This window comes from Somniosus microcephalus, unplaced genomic scaffold (assembly GCF_052327205.1).
Source record: "Somniosus microcephalus isolate GS21.2 unplaced genomic scaffold, FLI_Smic_1.0 unresolved_chr7, whole genome shotgun sequence".
Taxonomy (NCBI): Eukaryota; Metazoa; Chordata; class Chondrichthyes; order Squaliformes; family Somniosidae; genus Somniosus; species Somniosus microcephalus.
The window spans coordinates 4,217,326-4,244,271 of NW_028225185.1; the positions used below are offsets into that span (position 1 = coordinate 4,217,326).

General features: G+C 49.3%; 1 protein-coding gene across 1 annotated transcript in view; it reads right to left on the reverse strand.

The window, feature by feature from the left end:
- Positions 1-26,946, reverse strand: part of ints3 (integrator complex subunit 3) — a 153,543-nt gene that overhangs the window by 94,389 nt on the left and 32,208 nt on the right. The window contains exons 6-9 of the mRNA XM_085978245.1: positions 21,587-21,653; positions 9,600-9,744; positions 8,368-8,497; positions 6,300-6,397 (exon numbers count right to left, since the gene is read on the reverse strand). Coding sequence (XP_085834371.1) covers positions 6,300-6,397; positions 8,368-8,497; positions 9,600-9,744; positions 21,587-21,653 — 440 coding nt within the window. The remainder of the gene's footprint in view (positions 1-6,299; positions 6,398-8,367; positions 8,498-9,599; positions 9,745-21,586; positions 21,654-26,946) is intronic.

The window sequence follows — 26,946 nt, forward strand, 5'->3', positions numbered from 1 at the left end:
ATGCAAGCCATCAGGTCCAGGGGATTTATCCGCCTTGAGTCCCATTATTTTACCAAGTACCACTTCCTTAGTGATTTTAATTGTATTTAGTTCCTCCCCCCCTCGAGCCCCCTGTTTGTCCAGTGTTGGGATATTCTTAGTGTCCTCTACTGTAAAGACTGATACAAAATAATTGTTCAGTGTTTTTGCCATCTCCATGTTTCCCACCATTAATTTCCCGGTCTCATCCTCTAAGGGACCAACATTTACTTTAGCCACCCTTTTTCTTTTTATATAACTATAGAAACTTTTACTGTCTGTTTTTATATTTTTTGCTAATTTACTTTCATAATCTATCTTCCCTTTCTTAATCAATCTTTTTGTTATTTTTTGCTGTCTTTTAAAGACTTCCCAATCTTCCATCCTCCCACTAGATTTGGCTACCTTATATGCCCTTGTTTTTAGTCGGATACTATCCTTAATTACTTTACTTAGCCACGGATGGCTATCTTTTCTTTTACACCCTTTTTTCCTCAGTGGAATATATTTCAGGAGCATCTTAAAGGAGGAGAGAGAGGCGGAGAGGTTTAGGGAGGGAATTCCAGAGCTCGGGGCCCAGACGGCTGAAGGCACGGCCGCCAATGGTGGAGCGATGGGAATCAGGGGATGCTCAAGAGGCCAGAATTGGAGGAGCGCAGAGATCTGGGAGGGTTGTAGGGCTGGAGGAGGTTACAGAGCTAGGGAGAGGGGCGAGGAGGGAATGGAGGGATTTGAACACAGCCGGCAATGGTGGGGCAAAGGGATTGCAGTGCTGTTGGGGGGGGAGGGGGGAGAAGATTCACAAAAGCAATTTAATGGCCCTCTGGGCTGCGCCAAGCACTACAGAATGCATTTTTCTTGTATAATTTGGATCTATTTCAAAAGTGTCTTTGTGTACACAGCACTCCTTAACGAGCATTGTAACACCCAGCAGTGCTCAGAGCTTGCGAAACCCCAGCTGACAAGGCAGCGGTTGTGTGAGCACCAAGTCAGCCAGTACGAGGACTGCACCCACAGCCACCACCTCTCATTATTACATAAGAAACATAGAAGATAGGAGCAGGAGGTCATTTGGCCCCTCGAGCCTGTTCCGCCATTCAATGAGATCATGGCTGATCATCCAAATTCAGTACCCTGTCCCTGCCTTCTCCCCATATCCCTTGATCCCTTTAGCCTTAAGAAATATATCTAATGAATTGGCCTCCACTGCCTTCTGTGGTAGAGAATTCCACAGGTTCACCACTCTCTGGGTGAAGAAATTCCTCCTCATCTCTGTCCTAAATGGCTTACCCCTTATCCTTAGACTGTGACCCCTGGTTCTGGACTGCCCCGCCATCGGGAACATCCTTCCTGCATCTAGTCTGTCTAGTCCTGTTAAAGGTACAGCAACACCGTCCTGCTCACCGCCCCGCTAAATGGTTAAATTACGAGGACAGGTTGCACAGACTAGGCTTGTGTTCCCTCGAGTTTAGATTAAGGGGTGATCTGATCGAGATGTTTAAGATGATTAATGGGGTAGTTAGAGAGAAACTATTGCCTCTGATGTGGGGGGAGTCCAGAACAAGGGGGCATAACCTTAAAATTAGAGCCAGGCCGTTCAGGGGTGATGTCAGGAAGCACTTCTTCACACAAAGGGGGGTGGAAATCTGGAATTCGCTCCCCCAAAAAAGCTGTCGAGGCTGGGGGTCAATTGAAAACTTCCAACCTGAGAACTGGATTTTTTAGGTAAGGGGATTAAGGGTTACGGAACCAAGGTAGATGGAGTTAAGATACGTAAAAACATAAGGATTAGGAGCAGGAGTCGGCCATTCGGCCCCTCGAGCCAGCTCCGTCATTCAATGCGATCACGGCTGATCATCGACCTCAACTCCACTTTCCCGCCCGATCCCCATATCCCTCGATTCCACCGAGAGTCTAAAAATCTCTCGATCTCGGCCTCGAATATACTCAACGACTGAGCATCCACAGCCCTCTGGGGTAGAGAATTCCAAAGATTCACCGCCCTCTGAGTGAAGAAATTCCTCCTCATCTCAGTCCTCAATGGCCGACCCCTTATCCTGAGACTGTGACCCCTGGTTCTAGACTCTCCAGCCAGGGGGAAACAGCCTCTCAGCATCTACCCTGTCAATCCCCCTCAGAATCTTGTATGTTTCAATGAGATCACCTCTCATTCTTCTAAACTCCAGAGAATATAGGCCTCGTCTACTCAATCAGTCCTCATAGGACAATCCCCCCATCCCAGGAACCAGTCTGGTGAACATTCCTCTATGGCAAGTATATCCTTCCTTAGGTAAGACGACCAAAACTGTACCCAATGCTCCAGGTGTGGTCTCACCAGGGCAGTTCAGAGAAGGTTCACGAGGTTGATTCCGGAGATGAAGGGGTTGTCTTATGAGGAAAGGTTGAGCAGGTTGGGCCTATACTCATTGGAGTTTAGAAGAATGAGAGAGGATCTTATTAAAACATAGAAGATTCTGAAGGGGCTCGACAGGGTAGATGCAGAGAGGATGTTTCCCCTCGTGGGGAAATCTAGAACGAGGGGGCATAGTTTCAGAATAAGGGGTCACCTATTTAAATTGGAAATGAGGAGGAATTTCTTCTCTCAGAGGGTCGTGAATCTGTGGAATTCTCTACCCCAGAGAGCTGTGGAGGCTGGGTCATTGAGTATATTCAAGGTGGAGATGGACAGATTTTTGAACGATAAGGGAGTCGCGGGTTATGGGGAGCGGGCAGGGAAGTGGAGTTGAGGCCAAGATCAGATCAGCCATGATCTTATTGAATGGCGGAGCAGGCTCGAGGGGCCGAATGGCCGACTCCTGTTCCTACGTCTTATGTTCTTATCTTTTTAAAGAAGGATCAGTCATGATCTAACTGAATGGCGGGACGAGCTCAAGGGAGGAGTGGGCCTTTGGCGTAGCGGTAGCATCTTCGCCGCTGGGCCAGAAGGTGTAGAGTTTCGAACCCCGCTCCAGACAGTCCCGGGCAAGTAGAGTCAGAGCTCCGGCTCTAAATTCTGGGTTGACATCCAGCGGGATACTTGCGTCCGTGGGTGTGGGTGGCCCCCCCCCCCCTCGTATGGGTTGTGGGAGCCCGTAAAACCCTCCCGCCATAGGACTAACCACCCTAATGGCTGGTATGAAGATGGTTACGGTCACGGAAGGAGCGTTTAACGCGGCCAGAAATCCTTCCACTACTTCATACTGTTCCCCAAAGGGAACAGTGTGTAGACACGATAAGCAGTTCAAGGGGCTGAATGGCCCCCTCCTGTTCTTGTGTTCCGGTGTGGTACCAAAAACAGCCCCTGCCAGTGGAATCCGACCCCAGTCAGAGGGAGAGGTGGGGTGGGCGGGGAAAACACACAAAGTGGACGGGATCCTGGGCTTCATAAATAGAGGCAGAGAGTACAAAAGCAGGGAAGTTATGTTAAACCTAGAATCATAGAACGGTTACAGCACAGGAGGAGGCCATTCGGCCCGTCGAGCCCGTGCCGGCTCTCTGCAAGATCACTTCAGCTAGTCCCACCCCCCTGCCCTTTCCCCGTAGCCCTGCAAATCTTTTTCCCTTCAGGAACTTATCCAATTCCCTTTTGAAAGCCGTGATTGAGTCTGCCTCCACCGCCCTTTCAGGCAGCGCATTCCAGATCCTAACCACTCGCTGCGTAAAGAGGTTTTTCCCGCATGTCGCCTTTGGTTCCTCTGCCAATCACCTTAAATCTGTGTCCTCTGGTTCTCGACCCTTCCGCCAATGGGAACAGTTTCTCGCTAGCTACTCTGTCCAGACCCCTCATGATTTTCAACACCTCTATCAGATCTTCTCTCAACCTTCTCTGCTCCAAGGAGAGCAACCCCAGCTTCTCCAGTCTATCCACGTAACTGAAGTCCCTCATCCCTGGAACCATTCTTGTAAATCTTTTCTGCACCCTCTCTAAGGCCTTCACATCCTTCCTAAAGTGCGGTGCCCAGAATTGGACACAATACTCCAGTTGAGGCTGAACCAGTGTTTTATACAGGTTCATCATAATTTCCACACTTTTGTACTTTATACCTCTATTCATGAAGCCCAGGATCCCGTAAGCCTTTTTAACTGCTTTCTCAACCTGCCCTGCCACCTACAACGATTTGTGCACATATACCCCCAGGTCTCTCTGTTCATGCACCCCCTTTAGGATTGTACCCTTTAGTTTATATTGCCTCTTCTCGTTCTTCCTACCAAAATGTATCACTTTGCACTTTTCTGCGTTAAATTTAATCTGCCACGTGTCCGCCCATTTCACCAGCCAGTCTGTGTCTTCCTGAAGTCTATCACTATCCTCCTCACTGTTCACTATACTTCCAAGTTTTGTGTCATCTGCAAATTTAGAAGTTGTGCCCTGTACACCCAATCCTAAGTCATTGATATATATCAAGAAAAGCAGTGGTCCTAGAACCGACCCCTGGGGAACACCACTGTGTACCTTCCCCCAGTCCGAAAAACAACCGTTCACCACTACTCTCTGTTTCCTGTCACTTAGCCAATTCCGTATCCAGGCTGCCGCTGTCCCTTTTATTCCCGGGCTTCAACTTTGCTGGCAAGCCTATTATGTGGCACTTTGTCGAACACCTTTTGGAAATCCATGTTCACCACGTCAACCGCATTACCCTCATCAACCCTCTCTGTTACCTCATCAAAAAACTCAATCAAGTTAGTTAAACACGATTTGCCTTTAACAAATCCGTGCTGGCTTTGCTTAATTAATCCACACTTGTCCAAGCGACTGTTAATTTTGTCCCTGATTATTGTTTCTAAAAGTTTCCCCACTCCAGAGGTTAAACTGACTGGCCTGTAGTTGCTGGGTTTATCTTTACACCCTTTTTTGAACAAGGGTGTAACATTTGCAATTCTCCAGTCCTCTGGCACCACCCCCGCAGGATTGGAAGATTATGGCCAGTACCTCCGTGATTTCCTCCTTAACCTCCATCAGCATCCGAAGATGCATCCCATCTGGTCCTGGTGATTTATCTACTTTAAGTACAGCCAGCCTTTCTAGTACCTCCTATTATCAATTTTTATCCCATCCAGTATCTCTTCAACCTCCTCCTTCACTATGTCTATGGCAGCATCTTCTTCCTTGGTGAAGACAGATGCAAAGTACTCGTTTAGTACCTCAGCCATACCCTCTGCCTCCATGCGTAGGTCTCCTTTTTGGTCCCTAATTGGCCCCACCCCTCCTCTTACTACCCATTTATTATTTATATGCCTATAGAAGACTTTTGAATTCCCTTTTATGTTAGCTGCCAATCTATTCTCTCACTCTCTCTTTGTCCCTCCTATTTCCTTTTTCACTTCCCCTCTGAACTTTCTATATTCAGCCTGGTTCTCACTTGTATTCTCAACCTGACATCTGTCATACGCCCCCTTTTTCTGCTTCATCTTACTCTCTATCTCTTTCATCATCCAGGGAGCTCTGGCTTTGTTTGCCCTGCCTTTCCCCCTCGTGGGAATGTACCTCGACTGTACCCGAACCATCTCCTCTTTAAAGGCAGCCCATTGACCGATTACAGTTTTGCCTGCCAATCTTTGATTCCAATTTACCCGGGCCAGATCCGTTCTCAACCCACTGAAATTTGCCTTCCTCCAATGATGTATTTTTTACTCTAGATTGCTCCCTGTCCTTTTCCATACCTTTATAAAAGGCAGATGATCTGGTCATCATCACATTGCTGTATGTGGCAGCTTACTGTGGGCAAATTAGGTTCCCAGCTGGAGGGTCCAATTCTGGGCCCCGCACTTTAGGAAGGATGTCAAGGCCTTGGCGAGGGTGCCGAGGAGATTTACTAGAATGGTTCCAGGGATGAGGGACTTCAGTTACGTGGAGAGACTGGAGAAGCTGGGATTGTTCTCCTGAGAGCAGAGAAGGTTAAGAGGAGATTTGATAGAGGCGTTCATGAAGGGTTTTGATCGCGTAAATAAGGAGAAACTGTTTCCACTGGCAGGAGGGTCGGTAACCAGAGGACACAGATTTAAGATAATTGGCAGAAGAACCAGAGGGGGGATGGGGAGAATTAATTTTACACAGCGAGTTACGATGATCTGGAACGCGCTGCCTGAAAGGGCGGCGGAAGCAGATTCAATAGTAGCTTTCAAAAGGGAATTGGATAAATACTTGAAAAGGAAAAATTTGCAGGGCTGTGGGGAAAGAGCAGGGTGGAGTGGGACTAATTGGAAAACTCGTTCAAAGAGCCGGCACAGGCACGATGGGCCAAATGGTTGTATGATTCTCTGACCCTATGACTCCGGCTTACCCTGGAGGTCATGAACAGTAGTTTGGTTTCCATATCTGGCGTCAAGCGGCAGGCCAGGAACTTTCTAGAAGTTCGGGTCTGTAGAAGTTGTAGAATACCTGAGGGAGAGAGAAGAAAGAACACCATCAATATTATTTCGGAGCAGAGAATCGGAGCTTGCCCTGTTGCCAGGACCAACCACGGCAACCGAATACTGGGTCAACCAGCTTCTGTGCAAAACCCGAGAACGGTGGTGTAATGATTAAGTTACTGGACTAATAATCCAGAGAACGGTGTACAGTTTTAGTCTCCTTACCTAAGGAAGGATATACTTACCTTGGAGGCGGTGCAACGAAGGTTCACCAGACTGATTCCTGGGATGAGAGGGCTGTCCTATGGAGAGAGATTGTGTAGACTGGGCCGATACTCTCTGGAGTTTAGAAGAATGAGAGGTGATCTCACTGAAACATACAAGATTCTGAGGGGGATTGACAGGGTAGATGCTGAGAGGTTGTTTCCCCCTGGCTGGAGAGTCTAGAACCAGGGGGCACAGTCTCAGGATAAGGGGTCGGCCATTGAGGACTGAGATGAGGAGGAATTTCTTCACTCAGAGGGCGGTGAATCTTTGGAATTCTCTGCCCCAGAGGGCTGTGAATGCTCAGTCGTTGAGTATATTCAAGGCTGAGATCGATAGGTTTTTAGACTCTCGGGGAATCGAGGGATATGGGGATCAGGCGGGAAAGTGGAGTTGAGGTCGATGATCAGCCGCGATCTTATTGAATGGCGGAGCAGGCTCGAGGGGCCGAATCCTGCTCCTGGATCTTATGTTCTTAATGCGAGTTCGAATCCCACCACAGCAGTTTAAATTTAATTCATTTTTTTTTTTTTTTTTTTTTAATTTTCTGGAAATATAAAGCTGGAATCAGTAAAAGTGACGGTGAAGCTGCCGGCTTGTCGTAAAAACCCAGCTGGTTCACGAATGTCCCTTTAGGGAAGGAAGCCTGCCGTCCTTACCCGGTCTGGGCCTGTATGTGACTCCAGACCCACACCAACGTGGCTGCCCCTCTGAAGTGGCCCAGCGAGACACTCCGCTGGGCAATCAGGGACGGGCAACAAATGCCGGCCTTGCCAGCGAGACGCCCACACCCCGGGAACGATTGCTTTTGTTGTTGAAAAAGACCACTGCAAACTGCTCTCAGAAGTGGCCGAGCTGCCCCCAAATGTGGCAGCCTGGTTCAGTAGGTAGCGCTCGACTCAGAAGATTGCGGGTTTCCGACCACGCCAGGATAGGAGCCCACAGTCAAAGCTGGCACTTGATCACAGTACCGAGGGAGTGCTGCGTTGTCGAAGGCGCTGCCTTTCAGCATCGAGGCTCCCGGTCGGTCTGTAGTTGAGCAGTTGTTTCAGAGCAACCGACCAGGTTGGCAGCTAAATCCGCCAGGACTGTACCCCAGTGTCATATCAGATTCTGAGGGGGATTGACAGGGTAGATGCCGAGAGGCTGTTTCCCCCTGGCTGGAGAGTCTAGAACCAGGGGGCACAGTCTCAGGATAAGGGGTCGGCCATTTAGGACTGAGATGAGGAGGAATTTCTTCACTCAGAGGGCGGTGAATCTTTGGAATTCTCTGCCCCAGAGGGCTGTGGAGGCTCAGTCGTTGAGTATATTCAAGGCTGAGATCGATAGATTTTTGGACTCTCGGGGAATCGAGGGATATGGGGATCAGGCGGGAAAGTGGAGTTGAGGTCGATGATCAGCCGTGATCTTATTGAATGGCGGAGCAGGCTCGAGGGGCCGAGTGGCTGACTCCTGCTCCTATTCCTTATGTTCTATACTTTCTTCAGGCACAGCCCAATATCGGAAGGAGACAATGTAGAATTGCCCGGCGGGGAGTTTTCACAGTGTAAATGGGCAGTGCGTAAATCTCTCACACGCTACACTTTACTGAGATCCCAGTGAGGGTGCAGCTTCTATCAATTGACAGCTGGTTATAAGGTTTAACTCTCTTGCGATCTTCATGGCTCACAGTAACGGAAGCTTAAACACGTAACCCTTGCCCTCCGCCACACAATACTCAGTCCGGACCCCTACCTGTGAACTGCGGGCTGAGGGCCTGAGGACTGTGCAGAATGTCTCTCCACAACTTCTCAAATTCTGGTATCCTAGCAACGTTCTGAAGTAGTCGAACCAGGTCTCGGCCAATCATTGTACAGTCCATGAACTAGAAGGAGAAGGCAATTATCGATCAGACACTTTAAAGGTCGAGTGGCTCAGAAACTCTCTGGGTCTGACCTTCAAGGGCTCAACTGCAAGACATTCTGTCTGCACAGTCCCAGGGCATGAGACAGCTCAGACAACACAAATAATTACTGAATCAGCCGGAGTCCCTGATTACTGACCGTCCCCAAAAACCCGCTGACCAGTGTTTACACATCGATCGACCCTCCCAGGGTAGGACAGACAGTGGCCGGCCCAGACACACACCCCTCTGTGTTGCATGCAGCACGGCGCACCAATCTCTCCATCCGTTAGCCGATCTCAGCGACAGGGCTGTTACAACTAGCCTCAGTGTCCCTGGGCCAGGTGGGGAGGGCGGGGGGGGGGTAATCATTAGAGAAAAAAAAACGTCAGTCCTGGGTCCCACTCCTCAGCCCTCCCCGGTGACCCTCGAACCGACTGGAAACTGCTGGCGAGCGGACATGGGGCGTGGACAGGCGATGCCTTCCACGTGCGAACAGCCGTTTAACCCTCGCCGTCTGGAGTGTGCACTTGTGGCTCCGTGGCCCAGCAAGAGGCACGGCTTCAGGAGGGGGACAGGGGATTGCGTAAACTTGCGGTAGGATGATGGGGATTTGGAAACTTCGAACTTTGTTCACTGTTGACCTAGGAGGTAAGAATGAGGTGATCTCATTGAAACATACGAGATTCTGAGGGGGATTGACAGGGTAGATGCTGAGAGGCTGTTTCCCCCCTGGCTGGAGAGTCTAGAACCAGGGGTCACAATCTCAGGATAAGGGGTCGGCCATTGAGGACTGAGATGAGGAGGAATTTCTTCACTCAGAGGGTGGTGAATCTTTGGAATTCTCTGCCCCAGAGGGCTGTGGAGGCTCAGTCGTTGAGTATATTCAAGGCTGAGATCGAGAGATTTTTGGACTCTGGGGGAATTGAGGGATATGGAGATCTGGTGGGAAAGTGGAGTTGAGGTCGATGATCAGCCATGATCTTATTGAATGGCGGAGCGGGGGCTCGAGGGACCGAGTGGCTGACTCCTGCTCCTGATTCTAGTGTAAGGCACGTCCGAGAATTCAGTTTCTTGCGCTCACCTTTTCCCGGAGCAGCGTCATGCAGAATTCCACTTCCTTCTGCCGGAGCGACTGGAGCTGCGGGGTTCCGTGGTGGTCCACGATCAGCCGCAGGTACGTGTAAATGATCATGGCGATCAGCATGTTGCTCTTCAACACCCACTCCCTGGAGGAAAGGCACAGCTTGCGTAGAGTTATACTGAACATTGCGAGCGGATGTGAGTACAGGAGCAAGGATGTCTTACTCCAGTTATACAGGGCCCTGGTGAGACCACACCTGGAGTACTGTGTGCAGTTTTGGTCTCCTTACCTAAGAAAGGATATACTTGCCATAGAGGGAGTGCAGCGAAGGTTCACCAGACTGATTCCTGGGATGGCAGGGCTGTCGAATGAGGAGAGATTGGGTCGACTAGGCCTGTATTCACTAGAGTTTAGAAGAATGAGAGGAGATCTCATTGAAACGTATAAAATTCTGATAGGGCTAGACAGACTGGATGCAGGGAGGATGTTTCCCCTGGCTGGGGGGTCTAGAACGAGGGGTCACAGTCTCAAGATACGGGGTAGGACATTTAGGACCGAGATGAGGAGAAATGTCTTCACTCAGAGGGTGGTGAACCTGTGGAATTCTCTACCACAGAAGGCTGTGGAGGCCAAGTCACGGAATATATTTAAGAAGGAGTTAGATAGATTTCTAGACACAAAAGGCCTCAAGGGATATGGGGAAAGAGCGGGAACATGGTATTGAGAGAGAGGATCAGCCATGATCATATTGAATGGCGGAGCAGGCTTGAAGGGCCGAATGGCTGACTCCTGCTCCTATTTTTCTATGTAACACACAGCACAAAAACAGGCCATTCGGCTCAACCAGTCCATGCCCACTCGAGCCAACTCCCACCCTTCCTCAGCTCAATATTGGCGCATCCTTCTATTCCCTTCTCCCTCATGTGCTTATCTAGCTTCCCCTTAAAAGGCATCGATTCGCCTCAACCACTCCCTGTGCCAGCGAGTTCCACATTCTCACCCCTCTCTGAGTAAAGAAATTTCTCCTGAATTCCCCATTGGATTTCTTGGTGGCTATCTTATATTGATGGCCCCTAGTTCTGGTCTCGCCCACGAGTGGAAACATTCTCTCTGAGTCTACTCTGTCATAACCTTCCATAATTTGAGACCACTCCGCCAGGTCACCCCCCTCAGTCTTCTCTTTTCAAGACCCAGCCTGCTCCTCTTTCCCCCCCCCCCCCGATAGGTATAACCTCGCTGTTCTGGTTCAAGCAGCGAGCCACATACAGGAGGTCCCTCCGGCTCCCCCGCCCCCACCCACAACCGACACCAAAAACTTGCTTTGCACAGGGAGTTGTTAAGTGAATGAAATGCTTGTCCACAGGAGGTGGCTGAGGCAGGGACCGTTTCAAAGAGAAATGGATCACAGAAACATAGAAGATAGGAGGAGTCGGCCATTCGGCCCCTCGAGCCTGTTCTGCCATTCAATGAGATCATGGCTGATCATCCTGTAGTGTATGTACCTTTAAGGGGAGAACTACTTTTTACAGCTCCTGTATACTATAGTACTGGCAGTGACCACACCTGTATATAACCCTGAGTAGGGATCTGTACTGTAAGTTTTAGAGTAACCCTCATCCAGTAAACACCTGTTGATTGTTCTCTGCAGTCTCGTCTAGTTATTGAAGGACACACAACATCAAGATACACGGATTTAACATTAGCGACGAGAAGATTCGAACCTACCTGCAACTCTGCAGAAGAAGGCCGAGTCCAGAAGCACGGGCGTCGACCATGCGGCGGAGACTCCAGTGAAACGGGCTGGCAACAGGTACGGCGCAGACCCTTCCCGCACAGCGGCGGCTAGAGCCGACCAGCGGCACAGAAAAAGGCCGAGCAGCATCGACGGGAGATGAGAGAGGGTAGAGCGCACAGGGTGCAGCCGGTTGTTCAGGACCGAGCGGCATCAACGAGAGAGAGAGGCGCGCAGGAAAACGCGCAGAGCGCAGCCGGTGTTCAGGGGGTGAGCAGCGTCAGCGGGGAACAAAGGAAAGCGCGGGAGACGCCATTTTGAGCCGCAGCGGAGAAGAAGGGAGAGAGCGGGAGGCGCCATTTTGAGCAGCAGCGGAGAAGGGAGAGCGCGGGAGATGCCATTTTGAGCCAGTCTAACCACACCCAGGGATGCCGAAGAGTGGCAGTGTCACAGCGTTCGACAATGAAGTCGAAGATTGGACAACATATGTCGAACGCATAGAAGTGTACTGCAAGGCAAATGAAGTGCCAATGACAGGAAAGCGCTGGTATTGTTGAATTCAATGGGTGCAAAAACGTATGGCTTACTGCGAAACCTAGTAACCCCAGAGAAGCCAGTGGAAAAGGATTTTGAAAACATAGTGTCAATCCTACAGGACCACTTAGACGCCACACTGCTGCTGATAGCGGAAAGATTTAAGTTTCACAAAAGGAACCAGCATAAAGATGAAAGTAATGCTGAGTTTTTAAACGGAACTGTGCAAGCTATCGAAACACTGCCAGTTTGGAACGGGACTAGCAGATACTTTAAGGGACAAGTTTGTGTGTGGGCTTCAAAGTGAAGGAACCCAGAAACTGCTTCTATCAGAAAAGGATCTTACGCTGGACAAGGCTTTCAGCATGGCAGTATCACACGAAGCAGCAGCACGGGGCGCGGCAGTGATACAATGGAGACTGCAAGAATATGGCACAAATGAAATGTCATACGGAACAGTGAAGTGCTATCGCTGCGGCAGAACAACACACGACCATAAGGATTGCTGGTTCAAGGACCAAGTGTGCAGACAGTGTGGAAAAGTAGGACACATAGCAAGAGTCTGCAGGTCGGAAAAGAAAACCAGCAGCAAGAAATCCCCACAGGAGAAGTACAAGAAGGTGCATAAGGTGACAGAGAGTAGTGCAGACGAACAGAAAAGTGATACAGACTCTGGAAGCAAGGAGCTGGGTTGTCTGAAACTACATAATGTGATCAAAACGGAGGATCACCAAACTATCTGGGTCACGCTCAAGATAGCCGGAGTCCAAGTGAAAATGGAATTGGACACAGGATCAGCCCTAACAGTCATAAACCGAAGGGACTACAAGCGGCTATTCTCACATATACCCTTGAGAGATACAGAGATTGTCTTGAAGACGTACACGGGGCAAAAAGTCTACCCCAAAGGAAAAATAAGGGTGAACGTTATATATAACGGCAAGGAAACACCAAAAATGGACCTATATGTATTGCCAGATGGAGGACCACCACTACTAGGACGTGAATGGATCCGGAAGATACAGCTAGATTGGCATTCCATACAAGCACTGACTGTAGATGCCAAAAAGGATGACGACGTCACACCTGGACGACTGTCAAAAATGCTAACTGACGCACAAGAAGTGTTCCAGGAGGGACTCGGAACACTAAAAGGCATAACAGCAGCGATCAAAATAGAGGAAAATGCAAGCCCAAAGTTGTTGTTTTTTTTTTTGTTTTTTTTTTTTAAGGCCAGACCTTATGCGATCCGCCCAGCCATCGAAGCAGGGCTGGAAGGTTTGGAACTTTCAGGAGTACTGTCCAAAGTGGACTGGAGCGAGTGGGCTACACCCATCGTTCCTGTAATGAAGAGGTCGTTGAATAATATGCCTGGGGAACCAAAGAAGGTTCGCATCTGTGGGGACTTTAAGGTGACAGTGAACCCAGTCCTTCACACTGTACAATATCCGCTTCTGCGGATTGAAGATATTTTCGCCTCGCTATCTGGAGGGAACCGCTTCACTAAGATTGATCTGGCCCAGGCGTACCTGCAAATGGAGGTAGGAGAAGCCTCGAAACAGTACCTCACGATCAACACTCATAAAGGTCTCTACCAATACAACCGGCTGGTGTTCGGGGTAGCATCAGCTGCGGCTATTTGGCAAAGGGCAATGGATCAAGTCCTGTAAGGGATTCCAGGGACCCAGGGTTATTTGGACGACATCCTGGACACAGGCGAAAATGACAGTGATCACCTCGCCAACCTGGAGCAGGTGCTCACTAGATTGAAGGAATATGGGCTCCGAGCTAATCGCCACAAATGCGAGTTTTTCCAGAAGCAGATCTCGTATTGTGGCCACGTTATTGATGAAGAGGGGTTACATAAGTCCCCTGAAAAGATTGAGGCAGTAGTCAAGGCTCCAGCACCGGAAAATGTGTCACAACTGAGGTCGTTCCTCGGGCTAATGAACTACTACCATAAGTTCTTGCCGAATTTGTCGACACTACTACACCCACTGAACACCCTACTGCAAACGGGGGTACCATGGAAGTGGAATGACAAATGTAAACGAGCTTTCCAGAAGTGCAAAGAATTGATCACATCAAGAGAGGTGTTGGCTCATTTCAACCCGGCACTACCAATTCGGCTGGCGTGTGATGCATCACCCTATGGCATTGGAGCGGTGCTGTCGCACAAATTCCCGGACGGCTCGGAGAGGCCAGTAGCCTTTGCGTCTCGGTCACTAACCTCAGCCGAGCGTAACTACGCCCAGATTGACAGGGGGGCCCTCAGCCTAATGTGGGGAGTGAAAAAGTTCAACCACTATCTGCACGGGCAGAAGTTCACCTTGCTGACTGACCACCAACCACTTGTCTCCATCTTTAATCCAAAGAAGGGCGTTCCGGTGATGACTGCGCAACGGCAACAAAGATGGTCCCCTTTTCTAGGGGCGAACCAATATGAAATCGAGTATAAGGGCACGAAACAGCATGGAAACGCTGAGGCTATCACGCCTGCCGCTGCCTACTGCGGAGGCAGCACCAGCAGTGGACCCTGTCGAAATATTTTATTCAACTATAATTGAACGCTTGCCAGTAACTAACGCTGGTATAGAGAAGGAGACCCGAAATGACCTGACACTGTCTCGGGTATATGACTTGACGGTGAAGGGATGGCCAACATATGGCGACTCACTGTTGCCAGCATTCTCATCCAGAAGAGAACAGCTGTCAGTATGCCAGGGGACCTTGATGTGTGGATCCCGAGTGGGGTAAGGCATTACACATCCGCCCCGTATCATCCAGCCACAAATGGATTGGCTGAGAGGTTCGTACAAACCTTTAAAAAAGCAGTAAGGGCCATGTGCCATGACGACATTCCACTGCAGCATAAGGTGGACAATTTCCTGTTAGCCTACAGAAATGCGACACATGCAGTCACCAACCAGACCCCGGCCATGATGTTCTTTAACCGAAGGTTGAGATCTCGTCTGGATTTGCTCAGACCAAATGTACGAAGAGATGTTGAGAATAAGCAATTCCAGCACATCAATGAGAAGCCGACAAGGAGCTTCAATGTAGGGCAACCAGTCTTGGCCCGCGGCTACCGAACAGAGAAATGGCAACCAGGAACGATATGCACACGGCAGGGGCCACTAATGTACACAGTGGATGTTGGGGAGAACATTGTGAGACGCCATGTTGACCAGATCCTAGAGTCACAGGAACGAGTCAACCCCATGTCTCGCGTACCTGGTGATGAACCCGACATACAGGTAGCATCTACCCCAGAAACAGTAGCATCGGAAGCTGATGAACCAACCGACGACAGGGGGCCAGAATCGCCTCCGCACCAAGAGCAAGACACTCAGGAAAGGCGCTATCCAGAAAGGGTCAGGAAGCCTCCCCAAAGACTGAATTTATAAATAGACTATTTTCAGTTAATGTTGCATGTTAAAAGTGTTAATTGTAATTAGTTGATATTTAATTGTTAAATGAATGTTATGGTACTGTTAATCTAAAAGGGGAGGAATTGTAATGTATGTACCTTTAAGGGGAGAACTACTTTTTACAGCTCCTGTAGTACCGGCAGTGACCACACCTGTATATAACCCTGAGTAGGGATCTGTATACTTAGTTTTAGAGTAACCCTCATCCAGTAAACACCTGTTGATTGTTCTCTGCAGTCTCTTGTCTAGTTATTGAAGGACACACAACATCAAGATACACGGATTTAACACATCCAAATTCAGTACCCTGTCCCTGCTTTCTCCCCATATCCCTTGATCCCTTTAGCCTTAAGAAATATATCCAACTCCTTCTTGAAAATATTTAATGATTTGGATTCAACTACCTTCTGCGGTAGAGAATTCCACAGGTTCACCACTCTCTGGGTGAAGAAATCCCTCCTCATCTCAGTCCTAAATGGCTTACCCCTTATCCTTAGACTGTGACCCCTGGTTCTGGACTCCCCCGCCATCGGGAACATCCTTCCTGCATCTAGTCTGTCTCGTCCTGTTTGAAACTTAGAAGTTTCAATGAGATCCCCTCTCATTCTTCTAAGCTCTAATGAGTATAAGCCTAATCGACCCAATCTCTCCTCATACGTCATTCCTGCCATCCCAGGTATCAGTCTGGTGAATCTTCGCTGCACTCCCTCCATGGCAAGAACATCCTTCCTCAGATAAGGCGACCAAAACTGTACGCAATACTCAAGGTGTGGTCTCACCAAGGCCCTGTACAACTGCAGCAAGACATCCTTGTTCCTGTACTCGAACCCTCTCGCTATGAAGGCCAACATACCATTTGCCTTCTTAACCACCTGCTGCACCTGCATGCTTACCTTCAGCGACTGGTGCACAAGGACACCCAGGTCTCGTTGCACTTCCCCTTCTCCCAATCTATTGCCATTCAGATAATAATCTGCCTTCCTGTTTTTGCCACCAAGTGGATAACCTCACATTTATCCACATTATACTGCATCTGCCCAATCACCCAACCTGTCCAAATCATACTGGAGTTTCTCGGCATCCTCCTCACAGCACACACGCCCACCCAGCTTTGTCTCATCTGCAAACTTGGAGATATTACATCTAGTTCCCTCATCTAGATCATTAATATATATTGTGAATAGCTGGGGTCCAAGGACCGATCCCTGCGGTACCCCACTAGTCACTGCCTGCCACTCGGAAAAAGAGCCGTTTATTCCAACTCTTTGCTTCCTGTCTGCCAACCAGTTCTCTATCCAAGTCAGTACCTTAACCCCAATCCCATGTGCTTTAACTTTACACGCTAATCTCTTGTGCAGGATCTTATCGAAAGCCTTCTGAAAGTCCAAATACACCACATCCACTGGTTCTCCCTTATCAATTCTACCAGTTACATCCTCAAAAAATTCCAGTAGATTTGTCAAGCGCGATTTACCTTTTGTAAATCCATGTTGACTTTGTCCGATCCTGTCACTGTTTTCCAAGTGCTCTGCTATTACATCTTTTATAATGGACTCGAGCATTTTCCCCAATATTTGAAGCAGACAGAATTTCACCCCACGGGAGCAGGCCTGTTCGTCCCGACTGGTCCATGCTCGACACGAGCCTCCTTCCCCCCTCTCCCCCACCCGAACTCGTCTCACCCAGATCAGCATATCGGAGTGATTGCGGAGAGACTGGAGAAGCTGGGGTGGTTCTCCTTACAGCAGGTGAGGTATGGGGGAAGGTTTGATGGGAGTAAATAAGGAGAAAGTGTTTCTACTGGCAGGAGGGTCGGTAACCAGAGGACACAGATTGAAGGCGATTGGCAAAAGAACCAGAGTGGAGAGGAGGAGAATTTTTTTTTTTTTTATACACAGGGCGGGGAGGACGGAAAGAAAGAGACTTGCATTTCTATAGCACCTTTCACAACCTCAGGCCGTCCCGAAACACAGAGAGTTAGCCTGCATGTACAGCGAGTGATTAGGAAGGCAATGGAATGTTGGCCTTGATTACAAAGGGGGTTGGAGTATAAAAGCAGGGAAGTCCTGCTACAACTGTACAGGGCGCTGGCGAGACCACACCTGGAGTACTGCGTACAGTTTTAGTCTCCTTATTTAAGGAGGGATATACTTGCATTGGAGGCAGTTCAGAGAAAGTTCACGAGGTTGATTCCGGAGATGAGGGGGTTGTCCTATGAAGAAAGGTTGAGCAGGTTGGGCCTATACTCATTGGAGTTTAGAAGAATGAGAGGGGATCTTAGTGAAATATATAAGATACTGAAGGGGCTCGACAGGGAAGATGCCGAGAGGATGTTTCCCCTCGTGGGGGAATCTAGAACTCGGGGGCATAGTTTCAGAATAAGGGGGCTCCATTTAAGACGGAGATGAGGAGGAATTTCTTCTCTCAGAGGGTCGTAAATCGGTGGAATTCTCTTCCCCAGAGAGCTGTGGAGGCTGGGTCATTGGATATATTCAAGGCAGAGATTGACAGATATGAGAGCTACAGGGGAGTTAAGGGATATGGAGATCGGGCAGGAAAGTGGAGTCGAGGTCGATGATCAGCCGTGATCTTATTGAATGGCGGAGCAGGCTCGAGGGGTCGAATGGCCGACTCCTATTTCTTGTGTTTACAGCCAATGAAGTACTTTTTGAAGTTGGAATGCAAGGAAACGCGGCAGAATCTGTAACAACATTCAAGCTGAGATTGGATAGGTGGAAGGTGAAGGGATCTGGGGACAGGCCGGGTAAATGTGACTGGAACTATTTGCTCAGGTGGAGGGTAAGCGCCGACAGACTAGTTGGGCCGAAAGGGCTGCCTCGGCGTGAGAATATCTCTGAATTCCCCCTTTTAAACACAAGACCAACAAGCAGCATTGCCGCGTCACGTAATTGGTTTTAAACTATTCAGTCTTCCTTGGTTAGAAAGGACAGTGTGTTTTGCAGGCGATTACCTGTCAGCGATGGCCTCGGTTAGGCAGTTTACAGCAACTACTGAAGTGCCGGAAATCAAAATGAATCCATTATGCAGTTCCAGCAGCTTCCTCTCTAATGGCTCCTGACATCTTCCCCAACACTAATTCTGCTGTGAAATTTCAGCCCCGCTCTCAATGTGTCAGAGCAATCGGAAACATTTACTGTGCAATTTAGCCGGGCCAAGGCAAGAAAATTACAAAGCGAGGACTCGGAGAGGAAAGAGAAGCAATCCCGAGGACCCGACACCCGAGGAGTGCTCTCAATCTCGTTCGCTCCTCCATTCTCACTCTCCAGCCCATCTCCCTCTCTCTCTCTCTCTCTCTCTCACTGATACCCTCTCCTCTCGTTCCCCTGAAGCTTCAAATACCCCCCTCCTGCACGCTCTGACCCTCCCACCCGACCCCGCCAAGCCTAATTCTGTTCAAATCGAGACTCGGCACGGCACCTCCTGATCTCACTCTGCCTTCACCAGGGTCTGGAAACTCCTCCCCTCCTCAGGGCTTTTAAAATCCAAGCGTCACGTGATCACGCCCTGTGCATTTACCTCTGCCTCTCTCCTGCTCCGCTGGTGCCCTAGGCCGTGGGCATTGCCTATTTACGGAGCTCTAATTTTTTTTTTAACAAATTCAGTCCGATGCTTAAGCAATGACAGCACAGCAAAATCAATCTGCCTTTACACAGCCCAACATCTTGATTTAATTTGGATTTGGGAGTAATGCATTTATCAAGGTGAATGGTGTTACCATAGAGGAAGGGAACACGATCTCACAGTGTCACGATACAGAGTAAAGCTCCCTCTACACTGTCCCCATCAAACACTCCCAGGGCAGGTACAGCACGGGTTAGATACAGAGTAAAGCTCCCTCTACACTGTCCCATCAAACACTCCCAGGGCAGGTACAGCACGGGTTAGATACAGAGTAAAGCTCCCTTTACACTGTCCCATCAAACACACCCAGGGCAGTTACAGCACAGGTTAGATACAGAGTAAAGCTCCATCTACACTGTCCCATCAAACACTCCCAGGGCAGGTACAGCACGGGTTAGATACACAGTAAAGCTCTCTCTACACTGTCCCATCAAAGACTCCCAGGGCAGGTACAGCACGGGTTAGATACAGAGTAAAGCTCCCTCTACACTGTCCCATCAAACACTCCCAGGGCAGGTACAGCACGGGTTAGATACAGAGTAAAGCTCCCTCTACACTGTCCCATCAAACACTCCCAGGGCAGGTACAGCACAGGTTAGATACAGAGTAAAGCTCCATCTACACTGTCCCAAAAAAAAGCAAATGGAAGAGAGTATATTGTCACGGGGTACAGAATATAAAAGTTGGAGTACTGTGCAGTTTTGGGCTCCACACTATGGAAGGGAGAGAGTACCAAATTTCTACTACTCTGTGTGAACGTAAGAAATAGGAGGAGGAGGAGGCCATACGACCCCTCGAGGCTGCCTTTTGATTTCCCTCCTAAATGGCCTAGCCCTGAATTTGAAGATTATGTCCCCTCGTTCTTGATTTCCACCAGCAGAGGAGCCCCGCCTGCCGTTCGCCGTGACGCCACCGTGCTCCGCAAGATGGAAACAAGCACGAGCAACATTAACCTTCTCACTCATCAAGACTTGAAAAAACCCACCACGAAAGCGCTTAAAATGGCGCCGGCCATTCTGGGAAACGGCAGCCAATGATCACGCAGCTGGGATCGACCCGCTATCCAGGTGGACGGAATCGCGGGGTGCACGCAACATGGAGGGAGTGCAGCGAAGATTCACCAGACTGATACCTGGGATGGCAGGAATGACGTATGAGGAGAGATTGGGTCGATTGGGCTCATACTCGCTGGAGTTTAGAAGAATGAGAGGGGATCTCATTGAAACTTATAAAATTCTAACAGGAGCAGACAGACTAGATGCAGGAAGGATGTTCCCGATGGCAGGGGAGTCCAGAACCAGGGGTCACAGTCTAAGGATAAGGGGTAAGCCATTTAGGACAGAGATGAGGAGGAATTTCTTCACCCAGAGAGTGGTGAACCTGTGGAATTCTCTGCTACAGAAGGTAGTTGAGGCCAATTCATTAAATATATTCAAGAAGGAGTTGGATATATTTCTTAAGGCTAAAGGGATCAAGGGATATGGGGAGAAGGCAGGGACAGGGTACTGAATTTGGATGATCAGCCATGATCTCATTGAATGGCGAAGCGGGCTCGAGGGGCCGAATGGCCTACTCCTGCTCCTATCTTCTATGTTTCTATACCTTGGATCTTGGGCCTCATAAATAGAGGTATTGAGTACAAAAGTAGAGAAGTTATGCTGAACCTTTATAAAGCGCTGGTTAGGCCACAACTGGAGTATTGGCTCCAGTTCAGGTCACCACACTTTAGGAAGGATGTGAAGGCCCTTGAGAGGGTGCAGAGGAGATTTACCAGAATGGTTCGGGGGATGGGGGATCTTAGCTACAAGGACAGGTTGGAGAAGCTGGATTTGTTTTCATTAGAGCAAAGGAGGTTGAGGGGTGATTTGACAGAGGTGTACAAGATTATGACGGGTTTGGATAGGCTGGACGGGGAAAGGCTGTTCCCACTAGTTGATGGTACAAGGACTAGGGGACACAGACTTAAGGTTTTGGGTGAGAGATACAGGGAGGGCGTGAGGAACAACCTTTTTACGCAGTGAGTGGTGAGGACCTGGAACTCGCTGCCGACGGAAGTGGTGGAAGCGGAGACACTCAATGTTTTCAAGGGGAGGCTGGATAGGCACTTGAGGGAAATAAACTTGCAGGGCTACGGGGATAGAGCGGGAGAATGGGACTGACTGGATCGCTCTAGAGAGCCGGCACGGACTCGATGGGCCCAATGGCCTCCTTCTGTGCCGTTATGACTCTATGACCTCATCACTGACCCCAACAGCAGAGGTCTCTGGCTTCGACCTCCCTCGGAGACAGCGGGCAGCGCTCGAGCCGGTCCGCGCAGGGCACGGCCGACGCGGCCACCCGCTCCGCCAGCGGGAGATGAGGGACGAGCCGAAGCGCGACTGCGAGTCCCAGACTGTGGGACACATCACATCGACCCGCCAACTGAGACCTGTGGCGGGAGGAACCTCGTTTCCCCACTCAGCATCTCAGGAGCCCATCGAATCGAGAGCCAAACTAGACGTCCCATTAGAAGCTTTTCCCCGTCACATGAAACAACAGCAACAACCAGTAGAGGAGGAAGCATCACTAAACATATAAACGTGTGCCGAGTTATCACTTCACTGTCCGGCATGGCTAACGGACATGCAGCCCTGCTCACAAACTCTTACCTTTGCTCCACGAGGATCTCAAGGACACTCTCTGCCAGCCAGATATTCTTTGCAGTCACATCCCCTCCTGCAGAGAAAGAGAGAGAACAGAGATTACAACCCCAATTTTCACCACTCTGCTGTTGAATGCGCTCAACCTAGGAGGACCGGCCGCTCATTTTAAAATCCTTTAGCGAATCACACAGCACAGGAGGAGGCCATTCAGCCCCTCGAGCCCGCTCCGCCATTCAATGAGATCATGGCTGATCATCCAAACTCAGTCCCCTGTCCCTGCTTTCTCCCCATACCCCTTCATCCCTTTAGCCTCAAGAAATATATCTAACTCCTTCTTGAATATATTTAATGAATTGGCCTCCACCGCCTTCTGTGGTAGAGAATTCCACAGGTTCACCACTCTCTGGGTGAAGAAATTCCTCCTCATCTCTGTCCTAAATGGCTTACCCCTTATCCTTAGACTGTGACCCCTGGTTCTGGACTCCCCCGCCATCGGGAACATCCTTCCTGCATCTAGTCTGTCCAGTCCTGTTATAATTTTATAAGTTTCAATGAGATCCCCTCTCATTCTTCTAAACTCCAGCAAGTATAAGCCCAATCGACCCAATCTCTCCTCATACGTCATTCCTGCCATCCCAGGTATCAGCCTGGTGAATCTTCGCTGCACTACCTCCATGGCAAGAACATCCTTCCTCAGATAAGGCGACCAAAACTGCACAGAATACTCAAGGTGTGGTCTCACTAAGGCCCTGTACAACTGCAGCAAGACATCCTTGTTCCTGTACTCGAATCCTCTCGCTACGAAGGCCAACATACATTTGCCTTCTTAACCGCCTGCTGCACCTGCATGCTTACCTTCAGCGACTGGTGCACAAGGACACCCAGGTCTCGTTGAACTTCCCCTTCTCCCAATCTATTGCTCTGGGTAAAGAAGTCTCTCCTGAATTCCCCATTGGATTTATTAGTGAAAGACTTGCATTTCTAGAGCGCCTTCCACGACCTCAGGACGTCCCAAAGGGACGTTACCATGCCGGCTCTTTGAAAGAGCTATCCAATTAGTCCCACTCCCACCTGCCCTTTCCCCATTTATCCAATTCCCTTCTGAAAGTTACTATTGAATCTGCTTCCACCACCCTTTCAGGCAGCGCGTTCCAGATCACAACAACTCGCTGCGCAAAAAATATTCTCCTCCTCTCCCCTGTGGTTCTTTTGCCGATTATCTTCAATCTGTGTCCTCTGGTTACCGACCCTCCTGCCACTGGAAACGGTTTCTCCCCGTCTACTCGATCAAAACCCCTCGTCATTTTGACAGTGAAACCTTTAGCACAATCTGCCTATTTAGCCTGAGCCACCGGTTAATTAGCCGCAAAGCAGTCAAATCACAATCTGCAGACTGATCAGATCCCTCGGATTTTTACAGACGCATTCATCCCAGCTCAAACGCTTATCTTCCTGTAAGCTACGGAGCTCATCGCGGACCGGGCTCATGGGCTGCAAATGCATCTCTAAATCGCAGAATCTTAGAATAAGAACACAAGAATCAGGAGCAGGGGTTGGCCACACGGCCCCTCGAGCCTGCTCCGCCATTCAATCAGATCGCGGCTGATCGTCGACCTCAACTCCACTTTCCCGCCCGATCCCCATATTCCCTCAATTCCCTTAATATCCAAAAATCTCTCATAGAAACATAGAAGGTAGGAGCAGGAGGAGGTCATGAGGCCCCTCGAGCCTGCTCCGCCATTCAATCAGATCCGAGAACCAGGGGTCAGTGTCTAAGGATAAGGGGTCAGCCATTTAGGACTGAGATGAGGAGGAATTTCTTCACCCAGAGAGTGGTGAACCTGTGGAATTCCCTACCACAGAAGGCAGTAGAGGCCAATTCATTAAATATATTCAAGAAGGAGTTGGATATATTTCTTAAGGCTAAAGGGATCAAGGGATATGGGGAGAAAGCAGGGACAGGGTACTGAGTTTGGATGATCAGCCATGATCTCATTGAATGGCAGAGCGGGCTCGAGGGGCCGAATGGCCTACTCCTATCTTCTATGTTTCTGATGCGCTATCAACAATACCAAAGACTACGAGATGGACTTAAATGAAGTAGGCTTTTATTGACTAAGAACTCGAGCATGCCTCTGCTAGTGAATCCATCCTAAGAGCTCCCGGGGGAAGGGTGGTGAGTCACCTTTATACCCGGGCTTAGGGGTGGAGCCAGGGGCTGAGACATGCCTGGACTTGTACAGGGTTAACAGTGGTTTACCACACAGGCATGTACAGGTTAACAGTGGTTTACCACATTCACCCCTCGTTTAAAAAAGAGTCCGGCGGGGTGAAGTGTTTCAAAAGTTCGTATACGAAAGTCTCTCCGGGGGTCTTGTCTGCCGTAATGATCTTCGTGGTGCCGGTTGCGGCGATTCTTTGCCCGCGGCCGCTTCTCGCGTGGGACGGAGCACTGGCGTGTCGTCCTCTCGGGGTAGGGATGGCACCAGCATGTCGTCAGTTCGTGGTAGACACCCCGGTGGTGCGTCGTGGGTAGTGGTGGTGGGTGGAGGTAGTGGATGGTGATCGATGGTGTTTCGGGTGGTACCTGAGGGTGCGAGGTCTCGAATTGAGACTGTGTCCTCCCACCCGTCAGGATATGCCACGTAGGCGTACTGTGGGTTGGCGTGGAGGAGGTGAACCTTTTCGACCAGGGGGTCCGTCTTATGGCTCCTCACGTGTTTCCTGAGCAGGACGGGTCCCGGAGACGGAGTATGATATTGTTGCTATCACGGAGACATGGTTGAGGGAGGGGCAAGACTGGCAGCTCAATATTCCGGGGTACAGAATCTTCAGGGGAGACAGAGGGGGAGGTATAAGAGGAGGGGGTGTCGCAATATTAATTAAGGAGTCAATTACTGCAGTAAGGAGGGATGATATATTAGCAGGTTCCTCTAATGAGGCCATATGGGCGGAGCTTAAAAACAAAAAGGGGGCAAGCACTTTGCTGGGAGTGTACTATAGGCCTCCAAACAGTCAGGGGGAGATAGAGGAACAGATATGTAGGCAAATCTCAGAGAAATGTGCAAATAATAGGGTAATAATAATGGGGGATTTCAACTTCCCCAATATTAACTGGGATAGTCAGAGTGTGAAAGGCTCAGAGGGTGTAGAATTCTTAAAGTGCATCCAGGAGAGCTTTTTGAGCCAGCATGTAGAAAGTCCTACAAGAGAGGGGGCGGTACTGGACCTAATTCTAGGGAATGTGGCCGGCCAAGTGGAAAAAGTGCTAGTCGGTGAGCACTTTGGTGACAGTGACCATAATATGGTGAGATTTAAGGTGGTCATGGAAAAGGACAGGGATGGGCCGGAAATAAAGGTTCTAAATTGGGGGAAGGCCGATTTTAATAGGATAAGGCAGGATCTGGCCAAAATGGACTGGGATCAGCTACTTGTAGGAAAATCCACATCGGAGCAATGGGAGGCTTTCAGAAGGGAGATTGAGATCATACAATGGCAGCATGTTCCCGTAAAGGTCAAGGGTGGTTCCAAAAACCACAGGGAACCTTGGATGTCAGGGGATATACGAGAATGGATTAGGGAAAAAAGGAGGGCTTTTGGCAGATACAAAAGGCTAAAGACGGAGGAAGCCCTAGAGGAGTACAAAAAGTGCAGGGAAATACTTAAAAAAGAAATTAGGAGATCAAGGAGGGGCCATGAAATAACACTGGCGAGCAAAATAAAGGAAAATCCTAAGATGTTTTATAAGTATATTAAGGGTAAGAGGATAACTAGGGAAAAAATAGGGCCCATTAGGGACAAAAGTGGCAATGTGTGTGTGGAGCCGGAAGATGTAAGAGGGGTTCTAAATGAATTTTTTGCATCCGTTTTCACTATGGAGAAGGACGATGTAGACATAGAAATAGGGCGGGGGGACTGTGATATGCTCGAACATATTAACATCGAGAGGGAGGCGGTATTGGCGGTTTTAGCTGGCCTAAAAATGGATAAATCCCCAGGCCCGGACGAAATGTATCCCAGGCTGCTGTGTGAGGCAAAGGAAGAGATTGCGGGGGCTCTAATACATATATTCAGGACCTCTCTGGCCAGAGGGGATGTGCCAGAGGACTGGAGAACCGCTAATGTAGTACCATTATTCAAGAAGGGAAGTAGGGAAAAACCGGGGAACTACAGGTCAGTGAGCCTAACATCAGTGGTAGGAAAATTATTGGAAAAAATTCTGAGGGACAAAATTTGTCTCCACTTGGAGAGGCAAGGATTAATCAGGGATAGTCAACATGGCTTTGTCAAGGGAAGATCATGTCTGACTAATTTGATTGAATTTTTTGAGGGGGTGACTAGGTGTGTGGATGAGGGTAACGCAGTGGATGTGGTATACATGGATTTCAGTAAGGCCTTCGATAAAGTCCCGCACAGGAGACTGGTCAAGAAGGTAAGAGCCCATGGAATCCAGGGTGCCTTGGCACATTGGATACAAAACTGGCTTAGTGGCAGAAGGCAGAGGGTGATGGTCGAAGGTTGTTTTTGTGACTGGAAGCCTGTGGCCAGTGGGGTACCACAGGGATCGGTGCTGGGTCCCTTGCTGTTTGTGGTCTACATTAATGACTTGGATATGAATGTAAAAGGTATGATCAGTAAGTTCGCGGATGATACAAAAATTGGTAGGGTGGTAAATAGCGAGGAGGGTAGCCTCAGTCTGCAGGACGATATAGATGGGTTGGTCAGATGGGCGGAACAGTGGCAAATGGAATTTAACCCGGAAAAGTGCGAGGTGATGCACTTTGGGGGGACTAACAAGGCAAGGGAATACACAATGAATGGTAAGACCCTAGGCAAGACGGAGGGTCAGAGGGATCTGGGTGTGCAAGTACACAGATCCCTGAAGGCGGCGGAACAGGTGGATAAGGTGGTAAAAAAGGCATATGGGATACTTGCCTTCATTAGCCGAGGCATAGAATATAAGAGCAAGGAGGTTATGATGGAGCTGTATAAAACACTGGTTAGGCCACAGCTGGAACACTGTGTGCAGTTCTGGTCGCCACACTACAGGAAGGATGTGAACGCTTTGGAGAGGGTGCAGAGGAGATTCACCAGGATGTTACCAGGGCTGGAGCGCTTCAGCTATGAAGAGAGACTGGGCAGATTGGGTTTGTTTTCCTTGGAGCAGAGGAGGCTGAGGGGGGACATGATTGAGGTGTACAAAATTATGAGGGGCATAGATAGGATGGATACTGAGGAGCTTTTTCCCTTAGTAGAAGGGTCAATAACTAGGGGGCATAGATTCAAGGTAAAGGGCGGGAGGTTTAGAGGGGATTTGAGAAAGAACTTTTTCACCCAGAGGGTGGTTGGAGTCTGGAACTCACTGC